The following is a 15,855-nucleotide window of genomic DNA, read 5'->3' as shown; positions in this document are numbered from 1 at the left end:
CCGTAAAAAAAAAAAAAAAAAATACATACTACATTTGCAAGACCTCTTATGCAGCTAGATAGGACCATGTAACTAGCTTCTAGCCAAGAGTATATAAACAAAATGGGGTGTGCAACTTCTGGGTAGTGCTTAATGACGTAGAAAATACCTTTTTCTTTCACTGTACTCATTTCTGCTCACTGAAATGCAGACTTGATTAACTGCTGAAGCCACCATCATGAACCATGAGGCAAGCCTGGCAATGAAGGTCACTCAAAGTAGAATAAAAAGCTTCCTGATATGGAAAGATCATAATAGCTTTAGGGTGCCTGCTTAAACTTTCTAATGAGAGACAAAATTGGATCTTGTTTAAAGCACCATTATTTAGAGTAGTCTGATATTTTCAGCCAAACTTAAGCCTAAACAAGATAACTGTATTATTAAACTTTGGCATAAATTTAAAATATTACATCTTGAAATGAGGTCAGCAAAAAAATGTAATTAGAAATATTCTACTCAGGCCAGGCGCAGTGGCTCATGCCTGTAATCCCAGCACTTTGGAAGGCCGAGGCAGGCAGATCACGAGGTCAAGAGATCGAGACCATCCTGGCCAACATGGTGAAACCCCATCTCTACTAAAAATACAATAATTAGCTGGGCATGGTGGCACGTGCCTATAGCCCCAGCTACTCAAGAGGCTGAGGCAGGAGAATCGTTTGAACCCGGGAGGTGGAGGTTGCAGTGAGCCGAGATCACGCCACTGCATTCCAGCCTGGGCGACAGAGCAAGACTCCGACTCAAAAAATAAATAAAATAAATAAAGAAGAAATATTCTACTCAATAACCAAAGATCATACTCCAAAGACAGGTTCTTTAAAAACAAATAACAATAATCTAAAGCCTTTTATTATCTGTAATATAAACAACATACTTTTAAGATTTCAAAATTTTCATATTTACTTCTCTTAAAGACCTAGGCATAAGAGATAGATTTTCCATATGCCTGATGAAAATTGAAACATCTGAAGGATCATATATATTTTTTTATTTTGGTAGAAGCCTCAGCATTCTGGAATATATTTAAGGATATATCAAGGCCAAAAAATATATACCAACAGTAGTGTTTCACTTTTGAGTCTCATCCAGGAACTTAACTGTGCACCAGTGAGTAGCACCCAAATAAAGAAAGGTGGAACTATCAATGCCATTATGAAACACGATCATAAAGGTGTTTCCCAGTAGTATCCATCTTGGTAACTCTGATGCAAAATCTTTCACTATCTTAGTGCTACGGGACAGGGCTGCAAATTTAGAGTAATTCCTTAGCAAAAAAAATAAAAACGGCACTGAATTTGGCTGGCTATATATTAGGTATTAGAGATGAAATAGTAGATGACAACATTTGCATAGACCTGATTTGCAGGACTGCCTATGCCATGAAAGAAAGAAAGAAGGAAATATTCAGAGTGAAAGAAGGAAATAATCACAAAGTGCCTATACTCTGGCAATTTCAATTTTTAAAAAGTCTCATTAAATATCTTTTTAACCTTGGATAAGTTTCTTGACCTCTTTGTGACTTAATAGTCTTACCTATAAAATGAAAGGGTTACAGTATATCATTTATTCCTATAGATATAGATATAGATACATAGATAATTCCAAGTCATTTATCCACAGATATCCATATGGCTCACTTCCTCGCCTGTTTCAAGTATCTGGTCAAATGTGAACTCTCAATGAGCCCTACCCTCACAACCATAATTAATTATCATCCCATGGTTCAATAAGGCTCTGTACATTTATTTTCCTTTATTCTCTTTGTGCTTCATTTTGGCATGTTTCCATCACTATGTCTTCAAGTTAATTAATCTCTTTTTCTTGCAATATCTACTACTCTACATCTAATTCCACTAAATTTTTATTTCAGATATTTTGTTTTTCATCTCTAGAATTGAGTTTGGTTCTTTTATATATTTTCCATTTCTCTCCTCAATGTATCCAACTTCTTGTAACTATCTGAACATAGTTATGATACCTGTTTTAACATATAGGTATTTAATATACCTGCTAATTCTATCATCTGTGTCATTTCTCAGCCTATTTCTATTGGCTAGTTTCTCTCCTGTTGGTAGTTCTCACTCCTTTGCACCTCTAGTAATTTTTTTATTGAATGTTTGGCACTGTTATATTTAAGTTGCTGTATGTCGCCATCTTACTGTATTCCTTTTAATGATGTTGGGCTACAACAGTATTGTATTCCTTTTAATAGTAACAGTTACTTGCTATTTTGTTTCCTTCAGAGGCTGATTTACAAGTTTGTTTAAGGTGAGTCTAGGGTAGTCTTTATAAATAGTTTAGCCCCATAGCTAAGGCCTAACCCTTCTGGTTTCTACTGAATGTCCTAAATAACCAATGAGAATTGTATACTATGGACAGTAGGAACTTCAATGCCTTCTGCCCTGTGTAAGGGTGGGAATCATTAAGATCACAGCTCCAAGGTTATTCTTTGCCAAACCCTGTGAGGTCTCATCGCCCCAGGGGCTCTTTTTCTGCATAACTTTCTCCATCTCTGGAATTTTATTCCATAATTTCTAGTCATTTCTGCCTCCCCAAACTTCAGTTCCTGTCTCTACAACTCAGAAAGACCACTGAGCTCAGTTTAAGATGTCCTATTCTACTCTGTATTCTGAAACGTGCCTTGAGGCAGAAAGCTAGGGAAATCCTAGGGCTCACCTTTGTTTCCTTTCTATGAGGAATCACACTCCTGCACTGCCTGTTGTCCAATGTCCAGAAACTGAGGAATTTTCCCCATATATTTTATCCTGTTTGTTAGTTGTTTACAGCAGGAATATATATCTAAACTCTGTTAGTCTATCATGGCCAGAAGCTAAAGTTCTATACTTTGAATTTATAGCATTATCTACCAAATCTACAACATTATCACGTCTTCATTTATTATTATCTTAGCAATAGTCAAGGTATCTTAAATTTAAAAGGCTTCTATTATTTTAACTCTGTACTTATTACGTTGACATGAGAAGTAATATATAAACATGTAAGATAAAATGGGTTATATCTTTTAAGTATGATTTATGGAGTATTCTGCTTCTTAAGTTTTCATCTCCATTCCAGAAATTTTCATCAATAATTCCAAATTAAGGTTTATAACATTTCAAAACCTAGGGTAAACAAATGTCATAGCTTTTAGGGGTTTCGTTGTTTTGAAGAACATACAGATTCTCTGGAAGATTATTTAGAATTTTGTGAAAATCGATTATCTTCATGTGGAGCAGCAAGTTTTTCTTCTGGCTTAGTCCACCCTATGTGACTATATCATTGAAATAGTGGCATTCTGTTGTTAACACATCCCCAGCCATCAAGCACACGTCCCCCTGCAGCCAGCCACTTAACACTGGCTGAATTTGGAAGAGGAAAAGGTCTGCTTCTAACTGAACAATTAAAAAGCAAAATCAAACCCAGTGCAGTATCAGCAGGTCTTGGTATTCATGTGTCAAAATCACCATATAACTTGTTGGGGATGAACTTAAAATCAACATTGGACCATAGGTTGTGATGATATAAATTTAAAAAATAATTTTAATAAGAACTCAGAAATAAAATTAACATTTCTCCACTGTAACATGTAGTTAAAAAATAAATTGTGTATTTTACAACAATATGATTATACCTAATGCTACTGATTTATACCTAATGCTACTGAAAATGGCTAAGATAGTTAAAAAACAAACAAAAACCAACAACCAAAAAAGGTAGGCAGATGTGCAAAAGACTATGAATACCTTAACAAACTCATTACAATTTATGATGCAATATAAATAATAATTAAAACAGTGATTGATAACTACATTTAAATGTATGTACATACTCTAAGAAATCATAAAATATATTTTTAATCTAAAAAAGAAGACTGTATCCTTTAATTAAAAATAAAACAAAGTGTTAAAACATAATTCTAAGTAAAGAAAATGTTTAGCAAAGAGTATTATCAAGAAAAGAGAGAGTACCACTGCCAAGTTTACCAGAGAATTAAAAATAGTGGGTACCCAAAGGGGAAGAAATAGAATTCATAAACAATAAATGTTATACTCAACTCAAGGCCTTTTACCTTTGGTGACTGTGAGCAGTCACAAGCATTAGTTGGATGCTTATTAATTTTTATGCAAGCTTGAGTGAGAATATACATTTGGTGAAATAATAATGTCCTTATCTATAAGAAAAATACCTATAGGATACCTGATGGTTCTAAAGATGGGGGAACACCAAAGACATAAAATGCAATTTATGTCTTTGGTGTTCCCCTTAATTCTAAAGAAAAGAACCATAGTTCATATTAAAAATTTAAAATAAAAAACAATGTGTTGTTTATGTTTTCATATTTTATAAATAATGATGAGAAATTATGTTTTAGCGTTTGTTATTTATTTTCCCTCATTACAAATTAATTTCTTATAAAAACATAAAGTATAATAAAGAAGGTAAAATAATTATCAGATCAACTGGTATCATTTATGAATTGATATGTGATTGGTATGAGTTTACATATAAACTTTTCCATGCATATACAGATGCATTTCAAAATCTGTGATCATATACTTTATATTTGCATAGAAGATCTAGCAGAGAATATGAGAGAAAGGGGAAGAAAGATGATTAAGGTGTACTGTGGTTTTCAAGAATTCACTTGAAGGAACATACTATTGAGATGCAATTCTCCATGGGTCTCTTAAGTAGAGGCAGTGATTGTCTTTGTTCCCTACTTTGTTTTTAAGGATATTTGTATAGCGAACAGCCTCATAAGACAGAAATATGATCCTGCTTCTGAGCAAAGGGCAAGTGTGCTTACACCCTCGCAAAGGAGACACAGCGCCTCCCTCTGCAGAAAAGGGCAGGCATGCTTTCTATCCATTATAAAAGGTTCAGGTTCCCTAAATTCAGAATTCCTGGCCCCCTTCATGCCACCTTATGGAAACTGGGCTCAGGGCACTAACACAAGAAAATGCTAGTACTGTGATTATTGCTGATGTTGTGGATAATAAAGTTCTTTGTCTCCAGCCGAGGAGTCTCATGTCTTTGGCCAGCATCAATGAAATTGTGGATGCTGACTTGCTAGCTTAGAAGTGGAGTAAAATCATAGTCCCTTTACAGTACTTGACACATACCTGTTACCGTTTTTGTTTTTATAGGGCTGCTGGCATATTCAGAGGCCTGATATGATTGCTGCTTTGCCAAGGGTGCACTTCCAATAGACACCTCATCCTCTTTCCTTCTACAAACTGGCATAACAAGAGGAATAGCTACCACAGGCTGCTGGAAAGAGCCAAAATGAAAACTTTTAGTTTTAGTTTTAACTATTTCTTAAGCAGTAAAGGTTAAACATGGCAATACTGAGGACAGTCCTTCACAAGTTGGGGCTGAGACTTCATTATTTTAAATTAATCAATCTCTCCCTCCTTCATCTGTCCCCGCACCCTGCCTTTTCTCTCTCTCTCTCTCACACACACAGACACACACGCACACACACACACAGAGCAATGCTTACCCATTTAAATTTTAAATTAAAATTCTGAGTGAAAACCAAAGAGCCTGTAAGTACCCAGAAAATTTAAGTTTTAGTAGGAAGTATTAAAATAATATAGAAAGAGCAAGATAAAATTTAAATTCACTTTGAAAATTATGTTCTCAAAAAAATGGAAAAGTACCCTTATAAAGTTATCCTTATAAAATAGCATTTTCAGAAACATACTTTTACAGACTGATTGTATACATGTTAATATGGATACTCCAACTTTTTTGAAGAATACTGAAAATCTCTATATTTTGTCTGACAAAAGATATCCATAGCATATTCAGAAAGCACAGAAAAATATCTACTTAGAGAAAGCTGGAAAATATTATGATCCTCTGTTGAATGCATGCGGGCTGAGCTGGACAGTAAAGCAGCTGTTTCATCTTTATTCACTGAAATGAAGTCTGATGTTACTGCTGATGATGCCCAATACAATTCTGTCACATTATTGGCAAAAAAAAAAAAAGGCACTTTTAAGTTTGCCATAGGATCAAAGATCAATGTTGAAGTGGGTGGAAAACAATCATTAAATGCTGGGTTTTAGCCACAGTTTGAGAAGGAAATTGTAGCTTGGGAAACAACAGATGATAACTGTAACACAGTTGTATCAGATGGTAAATCTGGTGGTGGTTGGTCAGGCTGCAGTGTAGTCTAAGGTTATCTTCAATACCACAACCAAAGTTTTATAGATCCAACCTTAAGCCTCACCCAACTTAAAATACTCAATATAATTTACATTATGAAAAAGTATTTCAATGAAAACTTGTTTATTATATAACTATGTAATAAAATAAATCATGTTCTGAAACATGGAAAAGGGCATATTATTTTACAAGTTGCTAGTCACACTGAGTAAAAAAAAAAGGAAAAGAAATTAGAGGCCAGGCGCGGTGGCCTACGCCTGTAATCCCAGCACTTGGGAGGCCAAGGCGGGTGGATCATGAGGTCAGGAGATCGAGACCATCCTGGTCAACATGGTGAAATCCCATCTCTACTAAAAATACAAAAAATTAGCCGGGCGTGGTGGCAGGCACCTGTAGTACCAGCTACTCGGGAGGCTGAGGCAGGAGAATGGCGTGAACCCGGGAGGCAGAGCTTGCAGTGAGCCGAGACCATGCCACTGCACTACAGCCTGGGCAACAAGAGTGAGACTCTGTCTCAAAAAAAAAAAAAAAAAAATTGAAAATGAGAAAAGGAAAAGATTAAATAAATTATCGGAAGCATCATAACATAGAGTACCTACTTTTATATTTGGTATTTAGTCAAACTGATAATACACAAATCTAAATTGGAAATCATTTTTAAGATCTAGATGAGAAATGCTCCACATATTGTTAAGTCTTGATGCATTTAAATTTCCATATCTAAAAAATAAGAGGGGGTGGAGATGGTTACTGGAAAACTTCTTTATACTTTAATATTTAGTGACTCCATAATCCCTTGAATTTCTGCCCATTTATATTCCTGGAATACAATCCAAACTCTAAAAAGTTATAACCAAGTTCAGGATTAAAATTAATATACAGCTGGCCCTTGAATAAGTTTGAACCACATAAGTTCACTTACATGTGGATTTTTTTCCACCTCTGCCACTTCTGGGACAAGACGAACCCCTCCTCTTCCTCCTCCTCAGCCTACTATTCAACATGAAGACCTTCAGGAATGATCTACTTTCGTCCTATATAGTATTTTGTCTTCCTTATGGTTTTCTTTTTTTGTTGTTGTTGTTTTTGTTTTTGCTTTTTTGAAACGGAGTCTCGCTCTGTCACCCAGGCTGGAGTGCTGTGGCCGGATCTCAGCTCACTGCAAGCTCCGCCTCCCGGGTTCACACCATTCTCCTGCCTCAGCCTCGCGAGTAGCTGGGACTACAGGCGCCGCCACCTCGCCTGGCTAGTTTTTTGTAGTTTTAGTAGAGACGGGGTTTCACCGTGTTAGCCAGGATGATCTCGATCTCCTGATCTCGTGATCCGCCCGTCTCGGCCTCCCAAAGTGCTGGGATTACAGGTTTGAGCCACCGCGCCCGGCCATGGTTTTCTTAATAACATTTTCTTTTCTCTAGTTTACTTTATTGTAAGAGTACCACATATAACGCATATAATATATAAAATATATGTTAATTAACTATTTATGTTATCGTTAAGGCCTCTGATCAACAGTAGGCTATTAGTTAAGTTTGGGGGAACTCAAAGGTATACATGAGTTTTTGACCAAGCAGGGAGTTGGTGTCCCCTAGCCCTCATGTTGTTTGTTTCTAGGGTCAACTATAGAATAAGCAACTAGAGAAAATTTATGCGCTATACAGTGTAAATTCAAGCACAGTAGCCGAAAGATGCAACTAATGAAAGCACAAAGTTAAAAATCCATGTAAAATTTTATAGATCCAGTTCATGGTACTGGCAATACTAAACAACAAACAAAAATACCTTTGGGTAGCTAAAACTCTGGGTGTATTTTTTCTTTCTTTTTGAGACAGAGTCTCAATCTGTCGCCCAGGCTGGAGTGCAGTGGTGCAATCTTGGTTCACTGCAACCTCTGCCCTCCGGGTTCAGGCGATTCTCCTGCCTCAGCCCCCTGAGTAGCTGGGATTACAGGCGCCTGCCACCGTGCCCAGCTAATTTTTGTATTTTTATTAGGGATAGGGTTTCACCATCTTGGCCAGGCTGATCTTGAACTCCTGACCTCATGATCCACCCGCCTCGGCTTCCCAAAGTGCTGGGATTACAGCTGTGAGCCACTGCGCCCAGACAACTCTGAGTGTATTTTCACACAGGCAAGAATTAAAAGGCCAAACAAAACCACTTTCTAACACAAGAGTAAGGCTCTTGTATGCCCTGTACACAGCTGTATACAAAATACTTTTATTTGTTGAATGACTGCTAATAAAGATGCTGCATGTCAGGCATTAAGTGATACCAAATAAGGAGTAAGACCAGTGATTTCCTCTACTATTCTAGAAATACGGCTACCTTGGTCAAAAACATCGAAATAAGCGGTATTTATTTTTAACAACCTCCTATTACCCTGCTTATATTCTTTTTCCTTCTGGTACTGTAGTTCTCCTCAAATTTCAGTTGCACTCTAGTCTCAGAGCTGTTCTATCTTTAACTCAAAACTATCCCATAATCCCAAAATACCTAAAGCTTTTCATAGCTGCATCATATAAAAGGTAACCATCTTTCACTAATTATTAATTTAACAAATTTTAAAAAACTAGAAGGTTACAAAGAATACAACATACCTATTATAACCAATAATTAATGGCTATTAACAGTTTATCATATTTGTTTTCTTAAAAAAAGTTCTAGATAAAACTAAAATCCCCTTTGACTGCCAACCTACTGTCCTTTCCTCCCAGAGTCAACCATTATTATGATGTTAGTACAAATCCTTCAACTTAATTTTTATACCTGTATTCACTTACAGACACACATACACATACACATTAAGGGCAGTTTTAGAAAAATATATAAAAGTGCTCTCATATTGCATATATCCTGGGGAATTTGCTTTTGCATCAAATATAATTTGAGATGTCCATACTAAGGTCTATTGTATAATTTTTAATAAATGTTATATCATGTGAATATTTCATACTTCATCAACCTTCTTACAAATTTTCATTTAGGTTTTCAAATTTTCACATTATTGTAATGAACATGCAACAGCAGTCTTACACAGTATTCCTTAGTTACATGAATTTCACTCTAAGAGCGTACCTACATCAAGAAGTACAAATTTGGGGTTATAAGTTCACTAATTTTCAACTTTATTAGATACTGACAAATTTATCAAGTTTTCACTCATAACAACAGTAATTATTCTCTACATTTTCACCAATACTGTATATTGGCATTTTTTTTCACCTAACAGATTTTAAGAGTAAAGATGAGTGGTCATGACTTGATAATTATTGAACCTGGGTATGGAAACATATGGCTCTACTATGCAATTCTCTCAATTTTCCATGGTGGGGTGGGGCGGGGGGAACATTCAAGAGGAAAATAGTAGAATAAGGACATTTTTAAAGTATATTTTTAAGTACGCCAAACTGTAGTAAAATAATAATGCTATCAATTGCTGTTGAAAATGTAAACTGGGCTGGATATGGGGCTCATGCCTGTAATCTCAGCACTCTGGGAGGCTTAGCTGGGTAGACCACTTGAGCCTAGGAGTTTTAGACCAGCCGGGGCAATATAGTGAGACACCACCTCTACAAAAAATATATATATTTTTTTAATTAGCCAGGCATGGTGGTGTGTGTCTGTGGTCCCCACTACTCAGGAGGCTTAGAAAAGAGGATCACTTGAACCCACAAAGTCAAGGCTTCAGTGACCTGTGATCACAGCACTGCACTTCAGCCTGGGCAACAGAGCAAGACCCTGTGTGAAAAAAAAAAAAGAAAGAAAGAAAAAGGAAAAAGAAAATGCAAACTGTATACCAATTTTGGAAGCAATTTGGTGATATAACAAAAGTCTTAAAATACGTTTCTAAAATGCAAAATAGTTGCCTAGTGCTACTAATTACACTTGTAAAAATATATTCTAAGTGAATAAAGATGAATGCAAAGATTTAGCTATGGAGACATATACTCCAACATTATTTGTAACTCTGAATGAGTGGGATTATGGTATTTGTTAGTTTACCTTTTATTTTTATTATGTTTAGAGATGGGGTCTCACCCTTTTGCCCAGGCTAGAGTACACTGGTGTGATCATTGTTCACTGCAGCCTCCACCTCTCAGGTACAAATTATCCTCCTGCTTTAGCCTCCAGTGTAGCTGGGACTACAGGCCTGTACCACCATGCAGACCTAATTTTTATTTTCTGTAAAAACAGAGTCTTGCTATGTTCCCCGGGCTGGTCTTAAACTCCTGGGCTCAAGCAATTCTCCCACCTTGCCTCCCAAAGTATTGGTATTGCAAGTAGTTTAGCTTCTAAATAGGGCATTGTTTCTGAATTAGAAAAATATACATATAATTATGTGCCACATAACAATGTTTCAGTCAACAATGGATTGCATACAAGATGGTGGTTCCATAAGATTATAACACCATATTTTCACTATACCTTTTCTATGTTTAGACATACAAATACTTACATTGTGTTACAACTGTCTAAGGTATTCAGTACAGTAATACTCTGTATAGGTTTGTACCCTAGGAGCAATAGGCTATACCAGAGATGGGTTATAGCCCAAATGTCTAGCAGGCCATACCATCTAGGTTTGTGTAAGTACACTCTATGATGTTTGCACAACAACAAAATTGCCTAATGATGCATTCCTCAGAATGTATCCCCATCATTAAGGGGCACGTGATTGTATATTCATTTCAAAAGTTATAATTTTTTAAAAAGTTAAAAATCAAAATATTTGAATATGCTTGGTATCAATTAAATGAATGTCTAATTTATTTAAGCTGCTAGAACACTCTACTTGACCTACAGGGATATCTATGGTACACTGGAAATAACTGTATTACTTAGAGAATAACCCATCAAGAATTTACAAAGAAAATTTTTCCAGACTGGTTACTGCCATTAATCTAACTTCTGTAGCACTCATTCTCTATATTCTGCTAGAGTAAACTTTCTAAAATCCAGCTCTGTTAATACCAGTTTCCTATAGCTCCTCTTTACCCTTCAAAATGAAGTCTCAAATACCTAGGACTACAAATTTTTTTTTCAGAAATTGGTTTCCAATTTCTCCCAGTCTCTACAAGAACACTTCACTCCATTCTGGAACCACTGAAGTCTCTTTCTTGCCATGCTTTTGCATCTTCTTTGCCTTTGCTCAAACAGTTCAGTCTAAAACAACCTTCCCTGTCTGGCTCACTCCTAGATACTCAGCTTAGTTGTTAATTCCTCCTTTTCACACACTACCCTGCTTGTGAGAACTATTCCTCTTTTTTGTTTTTACATAATCCTGGACGTACATATACATAGTAATTACTAAAAATGGCATTACTATATCCCTTAAGATTCTCAAATATACTACATACTCTCAGAGGGAGGGATATTCTCACCTATGACTTTTATTTTTGTGGCCATGGTGTATAGCATACTGCCTTATATTCTGTAACTACTCATTGAAAGGAAAAATGGGGACAGGTATGGCAGAAGTTTCAAATAAAATTAGGACAAAGTGAAGAAAAACCTTTAAAACGTGCTCCTTAGAGAGTATTTTTTGTTAAACTTTTAATTCTCGTATAATTATAAAATTGTGTATTCTTCTCCAATCAACTAGCCTGAAGTTACTTCAGAAAAAGGATACAAAGCTATTCCATATAGGATATTGCAAAATTGTACTTATGTTGATGGGAAATTATAATTCAATAAAGCACAAATTTGGCCTCGAAAATTCTTAGTTCTGTCATTTACTTACAGCTGTGTGACTATACATAAATGAATCTCAATAAACATCAGTTTCTTCATCTTTAAAATGAAAATAACAAAACTGTCAGATTTATGTTTAAGTATTGTAGAAACTATAATTGTCTACTTACTACTTTGTAATTTATACCTTTTTAAACAAACATATATTCCAACCTTTTTTGCACCAATCATCCCAATCCAAGGATTAGGTATTTGATGCATGTTTTTTGAAAAAACCTAAATATGACAAGGAAAGGTAGAGATAAAAATAAAAGCTGGCCAGGCGTCGTGGCTCACACCTGCAATTCCAGCACTTTGGGAGGCCAAGGTGGGCGCATCACTTGAGGTCAGGAGTTCGAGACCAGCCTGGCCAACAGGTGAAACCTCATCTCTACTAAAAATACAAAAATTAGCTGGGTATGATGGTATATGCCTGTAATCCCAGCTACTCGGGAGGTTGAGGCACGAGAATCACTTGAACTTGGGAGGTGGTCCCAAGAAAATCACTTGAACCAGGGAGTGGGCCAAGATCACGCCACTGCACTTTAGCCTGGGAGGCAGAGTGAAACTGTGTCTCAAAACAAAACAAACAAAACAATCAAAAATGCCAACATTCATTTACTGAGCAATTCTTATGTATTGCACACCATGAGAATGGACATGTAAGCACTATGAAAGAATGAAGACTGGTGAAATAGGACTCCTAAACTAGTTTCTGTTTTATAAGCCATTGTACAGAAAGCCCCTTTAGTAGTCAAAGAAACTTTATAATGACATGCAAAAAAACTATGTAACTTTATAATGACATGCAAAAATAAGGGAACAGAATTGTTTGAAAGGGGTAAAGTGGAGAGACAAAGGAAATCTGGTACATTTGTTAAAAAAGAATCAATCAAAAGACATATATAATTCTCTCTCTCTATATATAATTCTACTAAATGAATAAGAAAAATATTTAAGAGAAAAAACTATTTAAAAATCTCTTACCTGTTGCATATGTCTACTTGTTCGTTTCTGAGGCTGATAGATGAGCCATGTATATAAGATTGGGTCAATATTAACTGCTAGTCCTTGTACACTGCAAAGAAGTACAGCACCTACGAGACAAGATTTTTAAATTGTTACATAATTCCTCATAAAAAACAATAAGCTATTTATCACTTTACACCATGTGGGATAGTTGTGACATAATAGACAAACAGTAACAAGCGTTGGAAAGGATGTGGAGGAATACAAACCCTGATACACTGCTGGTAGGAATGTAAACTGGTACACCCACTTTGGAAAATACTATGGCATAACTGGGTCATATTGTAACTATATGTCTTTTTGAAGAAATGTGGACACCGAAAACTTATGTCCACACAAAAACGTGTATTCACATGCTCATATCAGCATAAGTTATAACAGCCAAAAAGTGAAATCAATATAAATTTCCATGAGTTGATGAATAAACAAAATGTGGTATTTCCATACAATGGAAAAGTATTCATCCATAAAAAGAAGTGAAGTACTGATACATGCTACAGCATTGATGAATCCTGAAACATTAAGTGAAATAAGCCTGACAAAGAAAACATATTTTAGAATTCCACTTATATGAAATTGCCGCAAGAGGCAAAAACATAGAGACAAAAAGTAGATTTGTGGTTACCAGGGCCTATGAGAGGGGAGAGTAGAAATAACTGCTAAGAGGTATGTAGTTTGAGAGTGATAAAAATATTCTGAAATTAGAAAACAATTGTACAACCTGGTGAATATACTATAAACCACTGAATCACACAATATAAAATAATTGTATGGAAAGTGAATTACATCTCATTAAAAGTGCATTTGTCCATAAAATATCATAATAAGCTCAACTTTTAGGCAAAGAACAATTTTATATTGGCCCTGAAAATGGAATACATTAGGTAAAATATTCCTAAATAACTTTTCATTATATTAAAAAATTGATTCATGATTTGAAATAATTATAATCATTCAATAAATCATTAAAATTACAATTTTAATGTTCAAAAGCAAAGAAAAGAGCAGCCTAGATTAAATGCAGGCCAACATTCTGACATAAAACACAAAGCTGAAGTGTAACAGGTTGTAATCCCAACCTACTAACTAACCTATTTTTTGTCCCTTTCTGGTGAAAAGTAGTTCAAATAGAACTTACCTAAAGCAGAATACACAATTCTCAATTTATGTGCAGGTTATATACATCTCTATATAAGTTTCTGTAATTGTACATATATTTTTAATACAAATATTATTAGCTCCACTAGGATATATGAAACATAAGGGAAGGGATATTTGTCAATTTTGTTATCAGCTATACCTGTAGCATATAGGAAATATGCCATCATACTGAATAGGGAAAAGCTGTTGCATTCCCCTTGAAAACTGGCACCAAACAAGATGCCCTCTCTCATCACTCCTATTAGACACAGTACTGGAAGTCCTGGCCAGAGCAATCAGGAAAGATAAAGAAATAAAGCCCATCCAGATAGGAAGAGAGGAAGCCAAACTATCTTTGCAGACAACATGAAAATATATATCTAGAAAACCCCATAGTTTTGGCCTAAAAGCTCCTTAAGCTGATAAAGAACTTCAGTGAAGTCTTAGGATACAAATTCAACATACAAAAATCATTAGCATTTCTATACACTAACAACTGTCAAGTGGGAGCCAAATCAGGAATGCAATCCATTCACATTTGCCAAAAAAAAGAATTAAATACTTAGGAAGACAGTTAACCAGGGAGGTGAAAGAGCCCTACAATGAGAACTACAAAACATGCTCAAAGAGATGACAGAAACAAATGGAAAAACATTCCATTCTCATGGATAGGAAGAATCAATATCGTTAAAAGGGCCATTCTGTCCAAAGCAATTTACAAATTCAATGCTGTTCCTATCAAACTATCAATGACATTCTTCACAGAACTAGAAAAAACTATTTTAAAATTCATATAAAATGAAAAAAGAGCTTGACTAGTCAAGGCAATCCTAAGCTAAAAGAACAAAGCTGGAGGCATCACATTACCCAACTTCAATCTATACTACAAGACTATAGTAACAAAAACAGCTTGATAACTTTACAAAAACAGACACATAAACAGAACAGACAGCCAAGAAATAAGACTACACACCTACAACTATCTTATCTTCAACAAACCTGACAAAAACAGGCAATGGGGAAAAGGATTCCCTATGCAATAAATGGTGCTGGAATTGGCTACCCATAAGCAAATAATTGAAACTGGACCTCTTCCTTAGACCGTATACAAAAGTCAACCTAAGACGGATCAAAGACTTAAATAAAAACCAAAAACTATAAAAATCCTGGAAGACAATGTAGACAACCATTATGGACACAGGAACAAGCAAAGATTTCATGATGACGATGCCATGATGGGAATGTCATGGGAGAAAATGCCAAAATGGGAGAAAATTTTTGCAAACTCTGTTTCTGACCAAGGTCTAATATCCAACATCTATAAAGAACATAAACAAATCTACAAGAAAAAAAAGCAAGCCCATTAAAAAGTAGGCAAAGGACATGAACAGACACTTTTCCAAAGAAGACATACATATGGCCAACCAGCATATGAAAAAAAGCTCAAGGCCGGGCGCGGTGGCTCAAGCCTGTAATCCCAGCACTTTGGGAGGCCGAGACGGGCGGATCACAAGGTCAGGAGATCGAGACCATCCTGGCTAACACGGTGAAACCCCGTCTCTACTAAAAATACAAAAACTAGCCAGGCGAGGTGGCGGCGCCTGTGGTTCCAGCTACTCGGGAGGCTGAGGCAAGAGAATGGCGTAAACCCGGGAGGTGGAGCTTGCAGTGAGCTGAGATCTGGCCACTGCACTCCAGTCCGGGCGACAGAGCGAGACTCCGCCTCAAAAAAAGAAAAAAAAAAAAAAA

General features: G+C 35.9%; 1 protein-coding gene across 1 annotated transcript in view; it reads right to left on the bottom strand.

Annotated features, from left to right (window-relative positions):
- Positions 1 to 15,855, bottom strand: part of LOC108542214 (vacuolar protein sorting-associated protein 13B-like) — a 441,791-nt gene that overhangs the window by 55,778 nt on the left and 370,158 nt on the right. The window contains exons 20-21 of the mRNA XM_017892173.1: positions 12,925 to 13,034; positions 5,160 to 5,307 (exon numbers count right to left, since the gene is read on the bottom strand). Of these exons, the coding sequence (XP_017747662.1) occupies positions 5,160 to 5,307; positions 12,925 to 13,034 (258 nt within the window). The remainder of the gene's footprint in view (positions 1 to 5,159; positions 5,308 to 12,924; positions 13,035 to 15,855) is intronic.

This window comes from Rhinopithecus bieti, unplaced genomic scaffold, assembly GCF_001698545.2.
Source record: "Rhinopithecus bieti isolate Rb0 unplaced genomic scaffold, ASM169854v2 scaffold_73, whole genome shotgun sequence".
NCBI classification, from domain to species: Eukaryota; Metazoa; Chordata; class Mammalia; order Primates; family Cercopithecidae; genus Rhinopithecus; species Rhinopithecus bieti.
This window is presented reverse-complemented; position numbering and strand designations above follow the sequence as displayed.